General features: G+C 58.3%; 1 protein-coding gene across 1 annotated transcript in view; it reads left to right on the top strand.

Moving 5' to 3' along the window:
- The first annotated feature begins 7561 nt into the window (after positions 1–7561).
- The window catches only part of MYO15A (myosin XVA), a 50578-nt gene continuing 34612 nt past the window's right edge, over positions 7562–23527 (top strand). Inside the window, exons 1-14 of the mRNA XM_059380588.1 lie at positions 7562–11143; positions 13179–13261; positions 13857–13920; positions 14498–14607; positions 14950–15024; positions 15286–15376; positions 18711–18716; positions 19061–19164; positions 19291–19354; positions 20464–20577; positions 21043–21204; positions 22470–22583; positions 23042–23100; positions 23191–23314. Coding sequence (XP_059236571.1) covers positions 7562–11143; positions 13179–13261; positions 13857–13920; positions 14498–14607; positions 14950–15024; positions 15286–15376; positions 18711–18716; positions 19061–19164; positions 19291–19354; positions 20464–20577; positions 21043–21204; positions 22470–22583; positions 23042–23100; positions 23191–23314 — 4752 coding nt within the window. The remainder of the gene's footprint in view (positions 11144–13178; positions 13262–13856; positions 13921–14497; positions 14608–14949; positions 15025–15285; positions 15377–18710; positions 18717–19060; positions 19165–19290; positions 19355–20463; positions 20578–21042; positions 21205–22469; positions 22584–23041; positions 23101–23190; positions 23315–23527) is intronic.

Here is a 23527-nt window from a genome sequence, read left to right as displayed (position 1 = left end):
TTCAGACTGAGGACAGTTCTGTCAGTTGGCTGGACTCTGTCACCAGGCTGGGTCGGGGCCAGCCACGAGCCTGGGGATCTGAGTATGGATGGAGTTCCGGCTGTGGGAGAGCAGGCCCAAGTCTGGGGTGCAAAGGAGAGTGTGGTGGACCTCCAACATGGTCTCTGAACTGGCGTGTGGGCCAGAGGCTGTGGGCCCCAGATGTGGCACCTTCCAAGGCTAGGCCTGGCTGCCAAGGTGGGGAGAATTCTCAGAAGGTCCTTGTGACTTTTGGGGTGGCAGGGAGGCTCCCCCGGGAGAGCAAGGTAGCCAAGTCTGTCATCTGTTACCTCAGCAGGCGGGGGTGGATGGGCCTTGGTGTGGGGCCAAGGAGGGGCAATACGTGGTCACTGAGCCTCTACCTGCCAGAGTGGGTGTGGGGCCGTCCCAGCAGCCTGGTCTCCAGGAGCAGCAGCATGTCCTGGGCTTCCACAGCTTGTGAGCATGCAGCTGGGATTTCAACTCCAGCTGAGGCTTCTCAGCCACAGGGGAGGCTTCCTGGAGGAGGTGGGCCTTTTGGGAATAACAGGTTTCATGGGGCTCCCAGGCACTGGGCTGGCAGGAGACAGCGAGGGCTCCCCTGGAGGTCTTCAGGTCCAGCTGGGGTGTGGAGCAGGCCCCCTGCCCTGCTTTCCAGGCTGTTGCTGGCTCCTCTGTCAGCTGCTCGGGCTCCTTTCCTGAGACAAAACAGGAATAATAGACATCATTAAATATACATGGGGCCCCAGGCGGTCGGCGTGGTGGGCTGGGCCTCTCTTCCCTGCAACACCGAGCTGCTGTGCTGGGCTGGCCATGTTCCTGAGGCCATCCGCAGGACCCCCATTAGGCGGCATGCAGGCAGGGAGCAGGCCACGGGACCCAGGTAAGAAGACCCCGGCCCAAGGCCCTTGGGGTCTGCCACAAGTACCTCTCCCCAGGCTGCAGAGAAGGGAAAAAGGGAGAGGGCTGTGGCAGAGCTGGGCCTTGCCCCTAACTCACAGTGAGGTGCTCCACCGGCCTCAAGTTTTTTCATCCATAAACTGGGCATGATGTGCACAGAATCTCCCTCTCAGTGATGGTTGGATGCCAGGACAGGTAAGTGCTATGTGACTTACCTCAGCCCTTCTCCCCACAGCCACAAGGCCTGGCCATGAGGTCCCATGTAAGGCTTTCTGCCAGGATGATGGTCACTGCCACTTTCTGCCTTGCAGTTAGGGAAGGGCTCTGCGTTCATGGAGCATCAGATCCAGGCCTACTCTGTGCACCAGGCTGGCTGGGAAAGGCTTGGGGGACAACAAGGCTAGAGATCAGGCAGTGTGGGCAGGCACTGTCGGAGTCTCCAGCCACTGGGCCACCATGCTCCTCACCACAGACAGGGTGTTTCCTGGGCCAGGTCTGTGTGTCCACAGACCACGGCAATCTGCCTCTCTGTGCTAAACATTTGGTTTTCTGGATGGGTGGCTCACGTCGTTGTACTGTCTGGGCCTACGTGAGAGCTGAAGGAACCATGGGCTGTGCACACCCAGGTCGGTATGAGCTGGCAGCTTGCAGGGCCTCATGCCAGAGAAGAGGTCCTTAGGGCTGGAGAAGCCCCCCCCCCCCCCACGGTCCCTGCCCCCACCCAGCCAGGCTGAGCTGGCAAACACTGGGCCCCGCCAGAGACAGCCCCCCTGTTCCCACCACTCACCTTCCCTGGGCCGCCTTCTGTGCAGGGAGGTTCAGGCCAGGTTGATCCAAAGCTCCTTCCTGCTCAGACAGCCTGTTTCCGTGAAGGTCAGTGAGACCCACACACTCCCTCAGGCCCGGCCACAGACCGCAGGGCTGTGTTCCCAGAGAGCCCAGCCTGCAGCTTTACAAGGCTCAGGGGCAAAGGAGCCCAGGGTGTGAATATTTATCCCCATCTGTGCATTTCTCTCCATGTCCCTCCTCCTCTCCTTAGATTTCAAGCTTCCTCCTTTCAGCAACCTCCGTTGGCAAGAATCTCCCTGGCCAAGGCTCATCTGCCTTCAGAATCCCCTCTGGCCTGGCCCCAGGAGCGGGACTGGGGGGCTTGTACCACCTGCTGGGGAGGGGTGCCCCCTCAGCAGCTCTTTGAACTGCCTCTGCCCCACCCCCACCCCCACCCCGGCCCTCAGCTAGGAAACTCATCTTCTCCAAACGCTCCAGGCTCCTCAGCACCCACTTCTCCAGGATGGAGAGGCCGAGTCTGGGCCGCCTCCTCCAGGCCTTCACCCTGCAAGGGTTGACTCAACCTCCCTCTGTTTCTCTCAATTTCTCTGTCTCTCCTGGGTCTATCCCACTGATTTGCCACCTAATCTGTATTAGTCGGTTGTGCTGCCAAAACGAAGTGTCACAGAATGGAGGTCCTAGACCACAGAAATGGATTTCCTTGCTGTTCTGGAGGCTGGAGGTCTGAGATAAAAATGGCGGCAGGTTTGGTTTCTCCGGAGGCCTCTCTCCTTGGCTCACAGGCTTACAGGCCCCCTCAGCCAGCATTTTGTGCACCTTGTCCACTGAAAAAATTATGAGCCCCTGGACATGTCATTCTCTTTGGCCACCTCCTTTTCATGGCTCAGCTCCTCCAACTACCTGCCCTCCCCCGTGTCAGTCTCCTCAGCCACCAGCTCTCCCCAGCCTGCTGCCCAAATAGCTCCTGCCTCAACCTGATGCCATACGTTTCTAGATAGCTGACCATTTCTAACCATGTCTACCTGGCCCAGCAAACTTGGCATAGCCAGTGAGCGCTCCCTCACCTCCATCCCTCATAGTCCATAAGGGCTGGAGTGGGAGACCCCAACTTCTTCCTCTGTCCTCCTATACAGGCTCACCCCACCCCCTGCCTCTGTTTCATGTGACTTGTGGATCTAAATTTCCCTGCCTCCTCATCTGGGCACCCCACGGTCCCCCCAACACTCCCTGTGCTAGAACAAACCCCAGGCTTTGCCACACAGGGGTCCAGGAGCTTCTCCCACACTTTCCAGGAAGAAACATGAGGCAATGGCCCAGAGCACGGACACTTGGGAGCCAGACCACCCAAGCTCGACTGTTTCAGGCTCTGTGGCCTCAGGCAACTCACTAGACCTCTCTGGGCCTGTCTCCTCATCTGTAAAGTAGGAAGAATGATACCTACTTCCCGAGGTTGGAGTGAGGGTTGGATGAACGCTGTGTGGCTGGGTAGTTCGAACTTCCTTGCTGGGGGTTCTCTGCTGAGTGATGGAAACTCTCTAATCCGGAGGTCTTCATCTATGGAGTGGGAAGAGCAGTTCCCGCCTTACATATCATGCAAATTTTGTGAGATATTATATATCTTAGATTATTATATATTAGAGTAAAGCATTCAGGACCAAGCCTGGCACACAGTAAAACTTGGCAACGTTGAATACTTTTGTTATTTTCAAAATACATATGTGGCCTTGGCACTCCTGACAGCCTAAAACCCTTTCAAGGCTCCATGCTCCTCCAGGGACAAAGACTGAAGTCCCACCCCGGCTGCCTCCAGGTCTCATGGAACAGTTCCCTCCTGCATCCTGGCCGCTTCTCACTCCACATGTTCTGCCTCCCCTTACATATCATGCAAATCTTGATTTGCCCCTCTCACCTCTTGGCCTTCCCACATGCTGTTCCACCTGGCTGGAACACTGTTCCCTCTTTCATTTGACCAGCTCCCACTCATCCTTCAGATCCTGGCTCAGGGGCACCTTCCTGGTCTTCCAATGGAGTGTTACATCCTGGCCTTCAAAGCCCGTCTCGTGGCCAGCAGTGTCCCCCTTGGGGAGGCTCTTTGCTTCAACTCTATGTCCCCATGACACTGAGAGTTCCACGAACACACAGTCTGTGGCTGGTTCCAGTCAACCATGGAAGCCCCTAGCACCCAACACAGTGGCTGGCACTGAGTAGTTAAACACCCCGCTCCACATCCCACTGGGCTCCTCAGAGCACCGTGGGCCCTCCTGCAGCAGGAGTAACCTCAATCTCTTCTGAACTGAGATTCAGACTGAACCTCAGTCTCTTCATCTGAACCAAGGACTCTCAACTTATGGTAAATGAAGAGTGTGACTCTGGGACGTGTTCTTGAGCCCAAACCTACCCTGCCTGCTCTCCCTGCCCTCAGTTTCCTCAACTGTCACATGGACCCTGGGAACAGGGTTGGATTTGTGGTCCCAGGCCAACGTTCTTCCCAAGAGCTCCTCTAATGGGGTGTTTCCACACACTGTTTCCAATCCTTTTTCTCTCCATTTTCGCTTTTCCTTTTTTCAGATGTTAGTTTTTTGTTTGTTGGAATCAGAAATGCACTCACATGGTTCAGAAATCCAACTGATACAGAAAGATTTACAGCTGGATAACCATTTTCATCAATTTCTTGAATACTTTTCTCAATATTTCTATATGCACATGAAAGCAAATAGCAATGTATATTCCTTCCCCTACACTTGTTGCAAGAAAGAAGGCCTGGGTATGAACCATAGTCAACACTGTTCTCCACCAGCAGATTCTGGGGATTGTCCCCTATCTGTACACAGAGATCATCTGAGCTCCTTTTTATGGCTGTGTAGTACTCCACCACGGAAGGCACTATAGTGTAGGTACCAAGGAGTAGCTCGGTGTGTATACCGTTCCTGTGTGCACAACAGGGCTCTGCAGGATGGAGTCCTGGCCATGGGCTCCTCCCTCCCTTTCTTTTTTCTAACAGCTTGAGATACAATTCACATGCCACATGGTTCACCTATAAAAGTGCGTCTGATGCAGTGGGGTCTGATACGTTCACAGGCATGCACGCTCTGTGACCAGAGCATTCCTGGCTTCCTTGAACCTTCTCCCATCAGGCTGGGACGACCCTCACCCCCGCTGCTCCACAGGGACCATCCTATGGTAGCACTCAACTCTCCATCTTTGACCAACCTGCCCCATGTGTCCACTGGGCGCAGCTGCTCTGCCCTCCTCCCCAGTCTACTTTCCCTCTCTTTGTCCCCAACAGTGTAGCCTTGTGGGGTTCATGCCTTCTCCTTCATCTGCACTCATTCCCTGGTGTCGTCCTTTGGAACAGTCCTTCAACACTGCCTAGGTGCTCCTGATGCCTAATTGATGTCGTTAGTCCTCATCTCTGTGGTGCACCCCCACCCATGCCCCCACTGAGTCCCTGGAGATGCCCGATGGACACCTGAGACCAACAGTACAAAGCTGAGATGTCTGGCCATTAGGCCTCTACCTGTTCTGCTCACAGTGTTCCTCATTCAGCCAGTGGCATCTCTATCCTCCCCCTTGGGCAGGAAGGAAACCTCAGAAGTACTCACAACATCCCTGTAAATCTTAGTGACTGTGCCTGCAAAAGGTACCAACATCCCACGACTACCCTCCAGCTCTGCCTCTGGCCCAGGCTCACCCTAACCACCATGCTGCGGCTTTCACAGCAGTCTCCTGCCTCTGCCCTCACCCGCTGCCCTCTATCCACCTGAAGCAGCCAGAGTCATCCCGGGAAGACCAAGGTCAAATTCCACCCCTTCTCTGCCACAACGCTCCCACTGCAACACCCTCACTTGCTGTCAAGGCCGAGTCCTCACCCTGACCTCTGACCTCACCTCTCATCTTCTCCTCTCACTGCACTCTGGTCACTCTGGTCTCCCTGCTTCTCCATCACATCAGGGCCCTCCTGTTCCCCCCCAGGGGTCCCTCCAACACCTCCTGCAGCTCTTGCCACCCCCCCCCATGTCCCTTCCCAGTGTCACCTTCCCCAGTCCTTATTCAGTGTTGCACACACACAGTCCCTCCCTGCTTTATTTTAACCCACAACGCTCATCACCATCTGAACAATTACAGTTCTTCCTTATCTTCCTTGTTTGTTGACAATCCCCCCGACCCCTGTATGTCAGCTCCCCAAGGGCAGGGTTTTTCTGTCTCCTTCTTACCTGTATCCCCAGTGCTCAGCCCATGAATGAACAAACAAACTAGGGCACGCTGGCTACAGCACCTGAGGGACAGAGGCCAGGCTGGCTGAGGAATCCAGGAGGGAGCCCCAAACAGGGACACGGCTGGGCGATCGCTATTGGCATGTCAAGAGATAAGCATCATGGAGGCCTTGGTGCCTGAGGGATGGAGACCTGACTGGGTCTCTGGCTTGGCCAGGGGTTAAAGCAGGGCCTTCAGCATCCCCTCTGGGGTGAGCTCAGTTAAGCCCTTGCCTTCACCTATCAGTAACTGAGGATCTGTCTTCCGCTGCTCTGAGTCCCGTATGTCCTGGTCTTTGATCTTTGGGCCAAGAGGGTAAGAGGACCTGAGGCCTCAGGTTTCAGAGCTGCTGCCCCTGAGTTCACACCCCCCAATGCCCCCTGACACCCACTGTCTAACAAGCAACAACCTATACCACTTATGACGCCAATTCTCAAAAGTGGACTGGTCATGGGCTAGATGGTGGGTGTCTGGCCTTGGGGCCAAATGTCCACACTGGAGCAATGAGCTGCACGCAAAGAAGGCAGCAGCCACAAGAGCATGGCCTTCTCCACAAGGGCAGAAACTGGGAGGAGATTCCAGGGCTGGGAAGGCATCCCAGATACGAGCCACACATGTGGCCCCTCTAGCCACTATGCTACCCAGCAACTCCACCAAGTCTTGCTTCCTCATGGAGAAGACAGGGCATGGCTTACCACTTCCATCCTACAGATGAGAAAACTGAGGCCCAGAGGGGATAAAGGGATTTCCCAAGGCCACGCAGCCAGTTGCTGGCAGAGCTAGGAGTCAGAGCCATGACTGACCCAGCCTCTGTTTCCTATCCCAGCCCCCTGGTGTGCAGCTTCACAAGGCCCTCCTGGAGTTTCCTGAAGACACCCCCACTTTTTCCTGCCTTCTGAGCTGGCTGCCCGTTTCTCCCCAATGCATTATTCATGTTCCCGAGAGCTGTCCAGCTCTGGTTACACTGACCACAGCCCTGGACACCTGCTCTACCCGCTCTCCTCCTCCATTGTCTAGGTCCTCCTGGGTCCAAGGTTCCCGTCCAAGGTAATTCGGTGGGCTTTGAACCTCCCACGCTGGCTCAGGAGAGATGGCTTCCCTCTGGAGCAGGACACATGTGCTAGGTGGATTCCCACAGGAAGCTTCCCTGCTCTGGGACTCAGAGTCTCCCTCTGTGGAGTGGCAGTGGTCCAAGCATTCACTTCGGTGGGCTGAGGTGGGTGAGCCATAAGGAGGGCTTGACCCCTCAGCTTGGTTGTCCTCCTGGCGATTCTAAAGCCAAGGTGGTCGCCCAGCACAGGCCTGGGCCAGACCTCCCCTGCTGCCCAGTAAACAACACCCACACACTTTCCACCGCCGCTGGGGTGAAACCCAAGGCGGCTCTGGAGGAGATGAATTATGGATCCGCCCTCCCGGAATCTGGTCACAGCCAGAAGCAGCTTGGCTGTCCCTTCCAGGGCCACCCGGGCCAGTGCTGCCTGCTCCCAGCCCGAGGAGGCCGCATATCCAGCGGCGGGCAGGAGACACAGCGTGTCCCTTTACCTCCAAGTCCCAGAGCGCGTGACACAGGGCGCAGCCCGGTGGGGAGCCGGCAGCCACCATGGCAAAGGAGGAGGAGGATGAGAAGAAAGCTAAGAAAGGGAAAAAGGGGAAGAAGGCCCCGGAGCCCGAGAAGCCCAAAAGGAGCCTGAAGGGGACGTCGCGGCTGTTCATGGGCTTCCGCGACCGCACACCCAAGATCTCCAAGAAGGGCCAGTTCCGGAGCGCGTCAGCCTTCTTCTGGGGCCTGCACACCGGCCCGCAGAAGACCAAACGCAAGAAGAAGGCACGCACAGTGCTCAAGTCCACATCGAAGCTCATGACGCAGATGCGCATGGGCAAGAAGAAGCGGGCGATGAAGGGCAAGAAGCCGTCCTTCATGGTCATCCGCTTCCCGGGCCGGCGCGGCTACGGCCGCCTGCGGCCGCGCGCCCGCTCACTCAGCAAGGCGTCCACAGCCATCAACTGGCTCACCAAGAAGTTCCTCATCAAGAAGGCCGAAGAGTCCGGCAGCGAGCAGGCCACGCTGGACGCCTGGCTCAACCGCTCAGACTCCCGCGTGGGCTCCCGCAAGCTGCCCTTCCCGTCGGGCGCCGAGATCCTGCGGCACGGAGGTCGCCTCCGGAGGTTCCCCCGCAGCCGCAGCATCTACGCGTCCGGTGAGCCGGTGGGCTTCCTGCCCTTCGAGGACGAGGCCCCGTTCAGGCCCTCAGGCTCCCGCAGGTCGCTGTATGGGCTCGAGGGCTTCCAGGACCTGGGCGAGTATTACGACTATCACCGCGAGGGCGACGACTACTACGACCGGCAGTCGCTCTACCAGTACGAGGAGGAGGAGCCTTACCTGGGCTACGGCGGCTACGGCGGCTACGGCCCCTACAACCCGGCCTGGCCGCCCTATGGAGACCACCCCCACGGGTACCCGCCCGAGGACCCCTACGACTACTACCACCCGGACTATTACGGCGGCCCCTACTACCCCACGTACCCCTACGGCTATGGCTACGAGGATTACGAGCCCCCATATGCGCCCCCAGGGGGGTACGCTTCCCCCTACAGCTACTATGATGGGTACCAAGGCGAGCCGTACCCGCACGGCTACTACCTGGATCCCTACGCCCCTTATGAGGCGCCATACCTGCCCTACAACCTCCCGTACGACCTCCCGTACGACGTACCCTATTTTGATCCCTACGGAGGGCCCTATGGCGCCCCCTACGCAGAAGGCATCTATGGTGGCGCGGACCAGGCTCTCTACCCTCCGGAAGCACCCTATCTTTACCCAGAGGAGCCGGCCTTCGCCTACCCGTGGGCACCGCCGCCCATCCTGTCGCCCCACAACCCGTACGCCCACCCCATGGATGACATCGCGGAGCTGGAGGAGCCAGAGGAGGCGGGCGGCGAGCGGCAGAGCACCTCCTTCCGCCTGCCCAGCGCGGCCTTCTTCGAGCAGCAAGGCATGGACAAGCCCGCCAGGTCCAAGCTGTCCCTCATCCGCCGGTTCCGCCTCTTCCCGCGGCCCCAGGTGAAGCTGTTCGGGAAGGAGAAGCTGGACGTGTCCCTGCCCCCGTCCCTGGACATCCCCCTGCCCTTGGGGGATGAGGACGAAGATGAGGACGAGGAGGAGATGCCCCCAGTGTCCCGGGTGCCCTACGCCCACCCCTTCTGGGGCTTCCTGACGCCGCGCCAGCGCAACCTCCAGCGCGCCCTCTCCGCCTTCGGCGCCCACCGGGGCCTGGGCTTCGGCCCTGAGTTTGGCCGCCCCCCACCCCGCCCGGCCACCTCGCTGGCGAGGTTTCTCAAAAAGACGCTGTCGGAAAAGAAGCCCATCCCGCGGCTCAGGAGCAGCCAGAAGGCCCGGCCGGGCGGCCCGGCGGTGCGGGAGGCGGCCTACAAGCGCTTCGGCTACAAGCTGGCCGGCATGGACGCGGAGCGGCCCAGCACGCCCATCGTGCTGCGGAGGGCCGAGGCGCGGGCCCGCAACAACAACAACTCCCGCCGGCCCCCCGCGCCCGCGCCCCCGTCCGCGCCCGCGCCCCGTCCGCCCTCGCACTGGAGCGCGCTCCTCTCCCCGCCCTCAGCCGGGCGGCCCCCCAGCCCCGGCCCCGCGGCCCCGCCGGCCCCGGCCCCGGCCCTCGCAGGCCTGCCCCGGCCCGTGTCGCCCTACGGCTCCCTCCGCCGCCACCCACCGCCTTGGGCCGCCCCAGCTCACGTGCCCCTCACGCCGCCCGCCGGCTGGTGGGCCTTCATGGAACCTCCTCCCGCGAGCCCGGAGGTGGCCCCCGACCCGCTGGCATACCCGCGCCCCCGGCCCTCCTTCAGAGGCTCCCGCCGGCTACCAGCGGCCTTCGGCCTTCCCTGGACCCCACTGCCCTCTCCCCAGGCCTCGCTGAGGAGCCTGCCGGGCGTGGGCTACCGCTCGCCCGTGGGGGGCCTGTCGCCTCAGCCATCCCTCCGCGCTCGGCCCTTCCAGCCTCCCTTCTCGCCCCCACCCCGCCGGCCCCGCTCGCTTCGAGACCCCCTGTCCCCGCGCCGTGGCTCTGGGCGCCTGGGGCCACCGCGCTCGCCAGTGCTGGGCTCCCCGAGGCCGCCCTCGCCGCCCCCTCTGTTGGGCCACAGCTCGCGGTGCCGGTCCCTCAACCTGACCTCGCGCCTGGCGCACACATGGCGCCGGCTCAGTGAGCCCCCAACCAGAGCGGTGAAGCCGCGGGTGCGCCAGCCCTTTCCCGGGCCTCCCAGTGCTGGGCCCTGGCCGGTGGCCGCAGCTGCCCCTGAGCCCCGGGAGAGCCAGCGGGAGTCTGAGGACTCAGAGACACCCTGGACAGTGCCCCAGCTGGCCCCCAGCTGGGATGTGGACATGCCTCCCGCCCAGCGCCCACCCTCTCCCTGGCCAAGAGGTGCAGGCAGCCCCCGGGGTTTTTCCAGGCCACCCCCGGTGCCAGAAAACCCCTTCCTCCAGCACGTGGGCCCTGTGCGGCCCCCTGCTTCCCAGCCTGAGGACCCAGCCTCGGACATGACCAATGTCTTCCTGTGTAGACACCATGACCCAGGGCCTGGACAGTTGCTAAAGTCAGCCAGCCCGATCCCTGAGAAGCCAGAAGAAGAGGCTGCTCTGGCAGAGCCTCGGCCACCAGCAGAGCCTGAGCCCTCCAGCCTGACACCCCCCAAGGATTCCCTGCCAGAGCGGAAGGCACTAAGGCTCAGCCTCTCCCACCCGCTGGCCACATGTGATAAGATGAGAGCCACGGGACCACCATGGCGCCGCTGGGGGACACTGCCCAGTGCCCCAGCCCCCTTGGCACCCTCTGGAGCCCCAGCACCCCTGCCCAAGGCAGGTGAGCGGCGCCAGGCAGGCCCTGGGCGCTTTGCAGTGGTCATGCCCCAGGTACAAAAACTCAGTGCTTTCCAGCGAGTTCGTCCTGCCGCCCTGCAGCCCCCTGTCCAGGTGACCCAGGACCCAGAGTCCCGCCCCAAGCCAATAGCCTGGAGTTTGCTCGTGTCCTGTTTCTCGCTACCGGAGGAGGCCCATCGACCCTGGCCACAAGTGCTCACCAGCCCCCAGTCCTGCCGCCTGGGCCCTGGAGCCAACTGCCTGCCCCATGGGGGCCCCTGGGAAGAAGTTGGCCCCAAAAGCTGGTGGAACAAGGTATGAAAACATAGGTCAGAGGGAGGGTTTGGGGGTTCTGTCCTGAGAAACAGGACAGGAGACAGCTTCACGATCCTGGTGAGCTGCTGCCTGCTTGGGCCTCAGTCTTCCCATCTGTAACCCGAGGAGAACAGCATTTGGGCTTCCAGAGCTTTTGGAAGATCAAACATGAAGGATGCCCAGCACAGGTGCACAATACAGAGACTCTGGAAACTCCTCCCAGTCATTTTAAAGGGAAGGGATCTTGTCCTAGGTCTCTGGGCAGCCCTGTCCTGGGCCAGTCTAGATGGTGCATCTGCCGCCAGCAGCCCCTCAGAAATCTTATCTGAGTACAGAACTTCAGGACATGCCTGTCCCCCCTTTCCCATCCTCACATCCATGTTCACACTGTTTCTGTTGCCACCTCCTGACCCTCCCCCGGGCTGGAGTCTTCCTCTTTCAACTTCCTGCTTAAGGGGAGTTCCTTAGGCTGCAGAATTCTGAACTATCCAAGGGTGAGAGGCCCAGGATCCAAACTTGCCGTGTCCTCATGGTATGGGGAGGAAACTGAGGCCCAGAAGGCCACACAGTGGATGAAAGACCGACCCAGGAGTCTGCCTGGGCCCCCCGTGGGGTGCAAGGCAGGTGGCTTGTCTGAAGGGTGCCAAGCTCATGCCTGGCTACCACACGCATGGCGGAACGCGAGCCTGATGCTGGGTGGCCCTTGGTGGAGGGGGGTGGTCACCGGAGACTCCCCCGGGACGCTTGGGGTGGGCGGGGCACGCAGGGCGGCCGGTGTTTCTCAGCCTCTGCACACGGTGCCCCGGGGAGCGGGCGGCCAGTTGGCCTGGCAATGGCGACTGGGGCAGCCTGGCTGCTGGGGGGGCCCTGGCCCCGGCGCCGGGTGCCCCGTGCCGTATGGGCTGCAGCATTGTGGGAGCGGGGCGCGGGGCGCCCAGGGGTGAGGGGCAAGGATGCCTGGGCCCTCCTCACCCTGGAATACGTGAGTGGCTGAATTATTCAGGGTTTGTGGCCACTGGTGCACATGGCCAGACGGGTGGGCGGGAGGCCAGGGCCTGCAGGGTGATACTCTCTGTGCCCTACTTAACAGCCTGGTGACAGGCCTACAGCACGCAGGGCTCCCTCCTGGTGTCCCCTTCCCTTGCCCGCTCAGAGGAGGGTGCAGGGAGGCTGGGAGGGCAGGATGCACACACGCTCTCACAGTCGTGTGGGTCACAGGCAGGCCTTTGGGCCTGGTACACGTTCTTAGGTGTACTGCAGCCAGACTTTGAGCAAACGTGGCATCCTTGGTGTCATGAGTGTGCACACAGATGGGCATGGTGGAGATCCCACAGCCCACGGAGGGGCGGGGGAGGCAGTGCACAGGACCTTTGTCTTGAGACCCCCGCCAGCTGTGATTGAGAGAGCCCCAGCCCTCCATGCACTTGAGAATGGGTCAGACGGACCCTGAGAGCGTGTGTGTCTTAGCCAGGCAGGCTAGGCCCACGTGCATGTCCACAGACATGTTGCAAGACCACTGGTGTGGGTGAGAGTTGCATGAGCTACGAATGCCTTTGCATATGGGTCTGAGCGCAGGGGTGTACGTGTTTGCCCTGGGCTGGAAGCAGAGGTGTGGTGCTGAGGGGCACAGTCTCAGTGTCCGCCCTCCACCAGCATGTGTATGTTCATTAGATGGTCACATAAGCAAAGATGTGGGGTCCACCCAGGGCCAGGATGTTGTCACTGGGACAGCATAAGGTTGGGAGGACTTCCAAGCAGTCAGAGGGAACAGTATGTGCGTGTGCTCAGCTCCAGGTCAAGGACACGGGAGCACCTGCCACAGGGGACACATGGGCACAGGGCAGGCCTGTGTCCCTGAGTTGCAGGCAGACTCCATGGGCCACAGTATTCCACAGCAGGGAGGCCCCAGGACCCAGTCTGGCTTTGGCCTTGGGGTTCTCTCCTCCCCAGCCGGAGCAGGTCCCAGGGGTGTGCAGGACAGGCAGCCGTGCACAGGTGCCCTCCATCTGGGCTGACCCCAGACTCTCTCTGACAGATGCACTCCATCCGCAGCCTGCCCCCCACAAGGTTCCGCGAGCAGTGCCGGGACGATGGCGTGGAGGACATGACGCAGCTGGAGTGAGTGGAGTGTGGAGGTGGAGGGGTGGCCAGGGGTCACCATGGGGTGGCCCACTCCTGGCCAGGGCGCCTCCTCCTGCGAAGGGGGCCTCTCACCTCCTGGAATGTTTCCAGAGCCTCCACATCCTCACCTGTGAAGTGGGGTCATGTGGCGTCACAAAGCCAGTGTGTGCTTGTCAGAGTCATACAGGCCTGATCAAATCCCAGGGCCACCACCTCCTGGCTGGGAGACCTTGGGCAGATCGCTTTGCCTTTCTGTGCCTCAGCTTCTCATCTGCAAGATGGGGGTGGGTGGCTGTTACTGTGAGGGTGCCGGCACCTTGGAGGGGCTCAATATGGTAGGATTGGTGTCATTATCGGTCGCGATGACTCAGCCCTCACGTCTGCTTCCCCAGAGGATCCCCTTACCCAGGGAGGTAGAGACAGTGATTAGTATAGACATGGAGAAACCAAGGCACGGAGAAGTTAAGGACCTTGCCCAAGGCCTCACACTGGGTTGGTGTCAGAGATGGGACTCGAGCTCAGGCCTTTCTGACCAAGGCCCTGCTGTGAGGGGGAAGGTGGGCCTTGATGTCTCCTCTTCGCGCCCTCCCAGAGACCTCCAGGAGACCACCGTGCTGTCCAACCTCAAGACAAGATTTGAACGGAACCTCATTTATGTAAGTCCCAGGGCTGGCCCTTTCCTGGGCTCAGAGCACAAAGGTGGCTGCCTCTTGGGACCACAGTGGGAAGCACAGATTTCTCCTGCTGAGCTCCCAATGTAAGGCCTCTGGTTGGAAATGTGGGCTTTCTACCATTTGAGTATAACATGCTAGAGTCTGGGGTTCTAGATGGTGGATGTCACCCACAAGGGCTCTGGCCACCTTAGAATGCCCTGGGCTCCTGACTCCCTCCCCACTCTAAGCAGGAGAGGTTTGACCTCACCTTGAGGCAGAAGTTTCTGGAGCTTAGTCCTGACTGTGTATAAATGGAGTACACAACTGCTGACATGGCCACCTTTGCAGATTTCGTGGCTGTGGGGTTTTGCTCACTTGAGCCTTCTCCAAGCCTCAGCCTGGTACAGTGTCTGAAATCCTTCAGCCAGAGTAGAGGACCCATTGAGCTGTCAGAGGGTCTCAGGTGTGAACACAGAGGCTAGGCGGCCAGAGACACCTGGCTCTGTGGAAACAGGCTCCTGGAAGCAAGGGAGGAGGTCTATGAGGAGGCATAGCATTAAAGCCACCGTCTACCCAGCAGACCTACATCGGCAGCATCCTGGTGTCTGTGAACCCATACCGAATGTTTGGAATCTATGGGCCTGAGCATGTGCAGCAGTACAGCGGGCGGGGCCTGGGAGAAAATCCCCCGTGAGTGTCTCTGGGGCTGGGGCGGCAGGGGGTGGGGGGGTGCCGCCCTGGGGTCTCCTGGGTCGCTCTGCCTGAGCTCGGCAAGTCCCTGCCTGTGCCCAAGCCATGCATAGGGTCAACTTACCTGTTCGGCCCAATGGTCTCTCCCCGAGTCTGGCCACAGTCCTCTCTAGGTCAGAGGCCTCCGTGGCTCCGACCAGAATGGGTGCAGGGAGCATTTTCCCAGGATGAAGGTAGAGCAGAACTGGCTGCTTGGGTGGACAGAGATGCTCTCCAGCTGACCCCCGAGGGGTTTGAGAGGCAAGGTCCTGTCCCAGTGATACCTGTGGCCTGTCTCTCCAGGCACCTCTTCGCAATTGCAAATCTTGCTTTCGCCAAAATGCTTGATGCCAAACAGAACCAGTGCATAATCATCAGGTGGGTCAGGCTGGGGACCTGTGTGGGGACCGTGGGGGCAGGGTGGGGGATGGGGGAACGTACGGGAGGAATCTCAGATGACAGGTCTGCATCAGGCCAGACCTGCTGTGGGAGCTGGGGTAAATCACTTGGCGTCTCTGGGCTGGGCTGGCCCGCCCACGTCCTCTTATGTCATAGGAGGTCAAAGAAAGGTAAGGGTAGGGGGACCCCAGAAGAGTCTGTGACCTTGTGGATGCTCACTCGGCTCCTTTGCCCGGTCAGCGGAGAGAGCGGTTCTGGGAAAACCGAGTCCACCAAGTTGATTCTGCGCTACCTGGCTGCCGTGAACCAGAAACGAGGCATCACGCAACAGGTGAGTCTATTGTGTGATCTGCCTGAGTCCCCAGGACTCCCGAGCTTAGTGCTCCCCCTGAGACAGGCTCCTAGGCCCCACTTGGAGGATGGGGAGGCTGAAGCCAGGGTTGCACTGGGAGGGCTCCTAGGTCTTTGGCTTTTTCTGCCACCACACTCCCCACCCAGGGCATGGCTGCAAGGGAGTCCCTTCTGCCCATGCTCCAGAGCGGCTCTGGTTCCTGCCCTGCCGGGCCTGGCCAGAATAGAAGCCCCCTTTCTCCTGCCTGGCCTCATCTTCCTGGTGGTGTAAGAGACAGGACAGGCCTAGGCATGGGGGTGGGCTGCAGAAGATGCTGGGGCACTGAGGACATGGAATCTGGGAGATGCAGGCTCAGAGCATTGTGGAGCATGCTAGGTCCTCCAAACCTGAGAGTGTTAGGCCCTCAGGAAAACTTTCCCGAGGACATACTGTGTGCCAGGCCTGGGCTAGGAGATGAGGAAGTAGGCAGCAGTGATGCAAAAAAATGTTCCCGCACTAATGGGAATTTCATTACAGTAGAGGAAACAGAAGGAAAGAAATACACAAGGAAATTACATCTATGTGAAAGGGTGGGAAGTTGTGGACAAAATAAATAAATAAATAAACAGCAAAACAATAGAGGAGGTTGGGGGGGGCTTGGGGGTTTGTAATTCGAAGCATCATGGTCAGTGAAGGCTCTACTGAGAAGGCGAGGGAGTGGGCCCTAAAGACATCTGGGGAAAGAGCAAGCAGGTGGAGGGAAGGGCAAGTGCAAAGGCCCTGGGGTGTGAGGAGGTTTGGTGTGTCCACGGGATGGCAAAGTGGCCTGGGGGAGTCCAGGTGAGGGAGGACAGTGGCTTTGACCAGGGAGGTAGTGACGGAGGTGGTGAGCACAGCTGGACCCGGGAGCAGTATAAAGGTCAGCCAATGACTTGCTGAGGGACTAGATTTGGGGTGTGAGAGGGGATCGGTCCAAGGGCAACCCCAGGCATTTGGCATGAGCCATAGGCAGCGTGGAGCTGCCATTAGCTGCATGGGCAGGGCAGCAGAGAAAAAACAGGTAGGAGTCTTTTCTCCCGGGGAGTCTGCTGGGCGTCCCTACAGCGGTGGTGGGAAGATGGTGGATATGCCACCAGCCTGGAGCTCAGGGAAGGTGAGGCTGGAGGCAAAGGCCCAGCAGCTCAGACTCCAGAACCTTCCTTTGCCCCAGGCTGGGCTTTCAAATCCTCTAAGTGTGGATTTCTAGAAGGACTGTCTAGGTGGGCAGGGCAACGTGGGCTTTGAGCACTCCTATGTCCAGTGTGATACGGAGTCACACCAGGGCGGCCCAGCAGCCCTGGAGGCAGGTGCGTTTGTGTCCGTTTACAGACTGGGAATCTGGGGTCGGGGAAGGGAGAGCACTTACCCAGAGTCCCAAAGTGTGGGGGTGGAGGAGCTGGGGTTTGAAGCTCAAGGCAGAGAGCTGTCTCGGCAGGGATAGGGAAGGATGATGAGAGTGGTAGGATGTGGCTGGGTCTGGGAGTTTCTGCACCAGGCCTTCCATAGACATGAGGATAGGCCTGCCAGCTGTGATGCTGTGGGCTCATTTCCTAGCTGCTGCTGGCCCCGCTCACATAATCTGAAAGTCCTTACCTAGGGTCGGTTTCAGGTACGGCTGGATCTAGGGTCTTAAACAACGTTCCTTGTTTTGGCTCCATCCCCATCTATGGCCTTCATTCATTCTCAATCTCTCTCCCACTGATCAGCAAGATAGGGCCACAGTGTGCCACCTGTACCTTCTAATGTGCCAGGGAAAGTCTCAGGGTTCTCTCTTGTTGGACTATTTTGGGCCTTGTGTCCTCCCTGGGCCCAGCTGTGCCTCAATGGGCCAAGGCCTGGGCCAAAGTCTCTGCCTCTGGGCTGGGAATGCGACAGGCATTCCCCAGGGTGGAGGGTGGTTGGATTCCACCCAGCCCAAACTTCAGGCCGTCACCCCACCTGCGGTTGAGCTAGGGGGCGCCCCAGGACCCCACGTTCACCCAGCCAGCCCAGCAGTCCTCTTCCCAGCCCCTGGCTGTGTGCTAGGGACAGAGGAGCGGCTGACTTCCACTCAGACACCCTCAAGGGGATTCCAGAGTAGGGGATAGCGTGGGCCAACATCCAGGCAGACACCAACTCACTGAACAACCCCAGGCCAGCTCACACTCTTGTCTGGGCTGTGGTCTACTCCTTTGTGCGATGGACATGGTATTTCCTGACTAAACGGGACCATGACCATGAACAGGTGGAAGGAACTGGCGCCTTCCCCCAAGTAACATTTCTGCAAAGAGCAGGCCTTCCAGCTGCTTCTTTCCTAAGAATTCATCCCGAGGAAATGACTCAGCCTGAAAGTGCTGTGTACACAGTTACCCACATGCTTGGCACGATGTTGTGATCTCACTTGTGGGACTCTGCAGTCCCCTGGCTCACACCTCACCTTTCCATGTGTTTCCTGATCTGTGAAACAGGTGCATCAGTACCTACCTCCAGGATGGTTCGCAGCCATATAATTAGGGCCACTAACCCTGTAATTCTGGTACGTGGTAGGTGCCACTGGCTCTGCCTTGGGCAGCTCTGCAGTCCTAAAACGCTGGTCTTCGTGTCGTTCATTCAGCACATATTTTTTGAGGGCCTCTGATGCTCCTGGTCTCATGTAGATGCTGGGGACCCAGAGATGGCACGCAAAGATTTTTGCCTGTGGGGGCTGACGTTCTAGGGTGGGGGAGACATGATGCAAGGAAGTGAGGGGGTTTGCCTGGTGCTGAGGGCTCCAGAGGGAGAGAACCCTGGTCCAGAAGCTGGCGTGGGCCTGGATCAGGAGGGCTTTGCAGGGCGAGGGAGGGAAGAAGTGGAGATGGAGCCAACCAGGAGCTTGGCTGTGCAAGGCTTGGGTTTGAGCCTGAGTGACGTGGAAGCCTGAGGGGAAACGTGACCTAACAGGTGTTCAAAGGACCCCTGGAGGGAGCAGGGCCAGGATCAGGAAGGAGACTCCCCTGGGAGCCCAGGTGATTGACAGGTGGTGATGGCCATGGGGACGGAGTAAAGAGGACATCCCCAGAGCTTTTTGGCAGGTAGACCCAGCAGACTCCCACACCCCGGGGCCACACGGCAGGCCTCATGCCTAGACAGCTGGGGTCTCAAAGATTCTTGGGTTTGCTCTCACCTGGCAACCCCCCTGCCCAGCCCAGGGGCCCAAAGGGGCCAGTGGTCGCTCCATGCCCCTGGTGTCCTGGAGGGAGAGGGCTTCAGTCCTATAGATGACCTGCTTCTGTTCTTATCCCTCTCTCCTCCTTCTCCGTCCTGGGCACTCCTGAAGATAAAGGTACTGGAGTGTGCCTGTGTGCGTGTGCATGTGCGTGCGTGTGCATGCGCGTGCACTCGTGTGTGATGGCAGGATGGGCAGGGAGGGGCATCCAGAACCCTGTCCTGGCTGGGGGCTGCTGTGGGAGGGGCCGGGGGCTGGGAGAGTGTAGCTGTGGCCTGAGTGTGGGGGCTGGCAGCATGAGGGGTGTTGGGGACACTGGGGAGACTCAAGGATTCTACAGAGAGCCCACCAGCAGTTGCGCCTCACATAGGGGGTTCATATCTGGGAAAACCTAGGGGTGGCCCTAGCTATACTCCCTACTCCGGGCCCCCAGAACAATTCCCGCATCTTCTGGGGTCCAGATCCTGGAGGCAACACCCCTCTTGGAGTCCTTCGGTAACGCCAAAACCGTCAGGAACGACAACTCCAGCCGCTTTGGGAAGTTTGTGGAGGTCTTTCTGGAAGGGTAAGTGGGATGGTGGTAGGAAGACCCCCCCCAAGATTTTGCGGTGCACCACATGTTTTAGTGCAACCCCTCAGAGCCCATGCCGGCCACCACCCTGCGCAAGCTGACTGAGCTCCCCCTTTCCAGGGGCATGATTTCTGGTGCCATAACCTCCCAGTACCTGCTCGAGAAATCCAGGATTGTGTTTCAGGTGGGAAAGGACCTCCAGGGGCTCTTGTGCACTGGGAGGGGCTGGGGGTAGGCAGATATGCAGAGCCTCGCACCTGGTGGGGCTGGGGCAATGTTGAATTAATGAACAAACACATGTTTCTGTGTGAGCATGTGATCTCCTCTCCTCTCTCACCCCCTACAGCCACACTGACACCTTCTTGTCCCCGAAGCACACCACCCATGATCCTGCCTCAGGACCTTTGTACCTACGATTTCTTCTCTCTGAGCACTCCTCCCCACCAGACACTCACGTGACCCAACCCCCATCTCCTCCAAGTCTCCCCTGAAATGGTACCTGCTTGGGGGAAGCTACCCCATTTAAGATGCAGCCCCTCCACTTGGGTGGCTCGGTGGGTTAAAGCCCCTGCTTTCGGCTCAGGTCATGATCCCAGGGTCCTGGAATCGGGCCCTGCTTCGGGCTCTCTGCTCGGCAGGGAGCCTGCTTCCCTTCCTCTTTCTCTGCCTGCCTCTCTGCCTACTTATGATCTCTGTCATAAAATAAATAAATAAAATCTTAAAAAAAAAAAAAAGATGCAGCCCCTCTCCACCCCCCCCCCCGAACCCCCACCCCCTCCCTGCTTTATTTCTCTCCAGAGCACTCTGTTCTATCTAACATGTCTTATTTTCACTAGCGGTTGGCAGGGTGTCTATCTCCACAGCTAGCAGGTGGGATATCAAGGGCTTCTGTGTCTCTTGTTCCCCACTGGGTCTCAAGGGCCAATAAGAGGGCCTGGGGTGCAGTTAGGGCTCAGCCGCCCAGGCTGAGAAACCATTATGAGGCCCGACATGTGCACATCTGGGCCTTGGACACAGTACAAGTAGCTGGGTATGCCCAGTGTACACATGAGACCTTGGTCTCATTCCTCCAAACAAAATTAAATCCTGACCAGAGTCCCCTTCCTACCACCATTCCAGGGCTTCTCTGCCCCTGCACCCACCCCCAATCAGAGCCAGGCTGGGGGCTCACTACTCACAGGTGCCCGGTCTCACCTGTATCTGTATGGGCAGGCACACCTGGCCTCGTATGTGTGTGGGGGGGTCACCAAGGTGGGTGGCTCCCTTCTCTGCCCCTGCCCACCCCTGCTACAGGCCAAAAATGAGAGGAACTACCACATCTTCTATGAGCTGCTGGCCGGACTGCCCGCCCAGCTGCGACAGGCCTTCAGTCTACAGGAGGCTGAGACCTACTACTACCTGAACCAGGTGAGCCCTGGCAGGCATCCGAGGGCCCCCAGGCCTGGTACCCCTGCCCCATCACCCTGGGCAGGCTGAGAGAACCAGCTCATGGTGTCCTGATAGCCAGCTAAGGGGGTGGGGATTGGCGGGGGGAGGGCACAGCTTTGGATTTAAAGTGTGTCTTATCACAACAAGGTGACATGCATCTTTGGGGTCCAGAGTGGGGGTAGAGGAGGCCTACCTGACTTCATTTCTCTACAACCTAAACAAAGATAAGCAGCTGGGAGTTTCGGCACTTCTGGTTTTGTGCCTCAGTTTCCTCATCTGTGAAATGGGGACAGCATAAGACCATGTTTTAGGGTTATAGTGAGGATGAGATGAGCAAATGTATATAAAGCAGTTGATCAGGGCCTGCCTCTTGGCCCATGGGAGTGGGACAGAGTTAGAGTGCCTGCCCAGGGTCCCTGACCCCCCGCCCCTGCCCTTGCCCAGGGCGGGAACTGTGAGATCTCAGGGAAAAGTGACTCTGATGACTTCCGCCGGCTTCTGGCCGCCATGGAGGTGCTAGGCTTCAGCGGTGAAGATCAGGACAGCATCTTCCGTATCTTGGCATCCATTCTGCACCTGGGCAATGTCTACTTCGAGAAGTATGAGGTGAGAGCCCATAGCCTGCAGGTCCTCTCCTCAGAGGTTTGGGGGCCATGGATATTGGCCTTTCAGGGCAAGCCATGCGCATTTCATATGTTCTCTCTCCCACCCCTGCCCCAACCATTGGGGTCACTCCTCTTTTTCTTATTGATTTATGAGAGCTTTTTATATATGAGAAGGAGACCAACTCTAGGTTCCTGGTGGAAACTGCCAATATATTTTCTGGCTTGTCATTTGTATTTTGATTTGTATCCAGGGTGTTTTGTTTTGGCGCTTTCTTTGGTGGTTGGTTGGTTTTGTTTTGTTTTATTTTTTGCTGTGTAGGTTTTTAGAATTATTTTCAGGTATTTTATTTAGGAACATTTTCTTGTATAAATTTTAGACTTTGTATCATTTTTAGAGAGGGACTTATCTCCCTAAATTGTAACAGCTGGGGCACCTGGGCAGCTCAGTGGGATAAACCTCTGCCTTTGGCTCAGGTCATGATCCCAGGGTCCTAGGATCCAGCCCCAAATCAGGCTCCCTGCTCAGTGGGGGGACTGCTTCCCCCTCTCTATCTGCCTGCCTCTCTGCCTACTTGTGATCTCTGTCAAATGAATAAACAAAATCTTAAAAAAAAAAAATTGTAACAGCTTTCACCCAGCACTTTTTCAAAATGTGTTACAGGGTGTGTGTGTGTGTGTTCACATTTAATCTTCGGTTCATCAGGAGTTTATCCCAGTAAAGCATGAAGTAGGAATCTGGTTCCTTTTTTTTTTTCATGTGGTTACTCAGTTACACTAATACTGTAATTCAAGAAATAGAAATTTATTTTGTACTAAATTCTCACATACATTTATGCCTAGTTCTTCATTTCCTGTTGTGCTTTATTAACTTATGTATTGTGTGTCTATTTCCCACTGTTTTATTTTGTTTTTTAAAGATTCTATTTATTTTTTTGAGAAAGAGAGAGAGTGTGTGTGAGTAGTAGAGGGAGAAGGAGAAGCAGGCCCCCCACTGAGCAGGGAGCCCGATGTGGAGCTCCATCCCAGGATCCTGAGATCATGACTTGAGCCGAAGGCAGACGCTTAACTACTGAGCCACCCAGATGGCCCTAAAATCCCCCTCAGTGCTTTAATTATTGTAACTTCATAACACATCTCCTTGTGCTCCTCCACTCCCCTTCTATCTCAGAAATTTCCTGTTTTTTCTAGCTTATTTATGCTTTTTACATGAACTTTAAGTCAAGTTATGTAGTTTAAAGCATGTTGCTGTTGATATTTGGCATATAGACAGATGCGCAGGAAACGGCCTCGGTGGTGAGCGCCCGGGAGATCCAGGCCGTGGCAGAGCTGCTCCAGATCTCCCCTGAGGGCCTTCAGAAGGCCATCACCTTCAAAGTGACCGTGAGTCCCAGGACTGCAGGGCTGTCAGAGCCTCCCCCCCCAAGCACCTGGATGGTATGGGCTGTTCCTTCTGCCTCGAATGCTATTCCTTCTAGTCCTTCAAGACCTGATGCAAGCATCCCCCATCCAGGGCACCACCCCTAAGCCCTGGGTGGGTCATTACCTCCCCTGGGGCTCCCACAACTGTTGGCCCTTCATCCCTTCCCAAGGCTATCTCGCTGGGTCTGTCGCCTTATGCATGTGTCTCCGCTTTAGACCAGTGGCCCTGCCCCCACCCGCAGCATAGTCAGGCAGAAGCGGGGGTGAGGGTGTCTTATTCCACCTCTGGCCAGCCATGTGCCTGAGACCAGTCACACCAACATTCCTGCTCTATTCCACGTGCTCCCCCCAATCCTCCCGGGGGCTTCCTGGAGGCAGCAGCCAGCCCGCTGCCATTCAAGGGCCTCATCCTTCTGCAGGAGACAATGCGAGAGAAGATCTTCACCCCACTGACTGTGGAGAGTGCTGTGGATGCCAGGTGAGGCCTTGCCCCTCCCTGCCTAACCCCCAGATTCCTGCACCCCACCCCCGCACCTTCCCACCTGTCCCAGCACCATCTCTGCTCCAGGGATGCCATCGCCAAGGTGTTGTATGCGCTGCTCTTCGGTTGGCTCATCGCCCGGGTCAACGCTCTGGTATCCCCTCAGCAGGACACGCTGTCCGTCGCCATCCTGGATATCTATGGCTTTGAGGTAGGGCTGCACGTTGGGTGAGGGGCAGAGGACATTAAGCCAGCTCTCCCTCCCTTCTCTGCTGACAGCCCCCCCCCCCCCGCCATCTCCTCTCTCCTCCTTCACATACCCCCCGGAGGCTTTAGAAGGCAAGGAGGGCACTGGGCATCTGGGGCCAGTGAGCGGGGCCCTGGGTGGGGACACGTGGGCTACTGGCCAAGGAGGGAGCTGGCC

This window comes from Mustela nigripes, chromosome 16, assembly GCF_022355385.1.
Source record: "Mustela nigripes isolate SB6536 chromosome 16, MUSNIG.SB6536, whole genome shotgun sequence".
Taxonomy (NCBI): domain Eukaryota; kingdom Metazoa; phylum Chordata; class Mammalia; order Carnivora; family Mustelidae; genus Mustela; species Mustela nigripes.
This window is presented reverse-complemented; position numbering and strand designations above follow the sequence as displayed.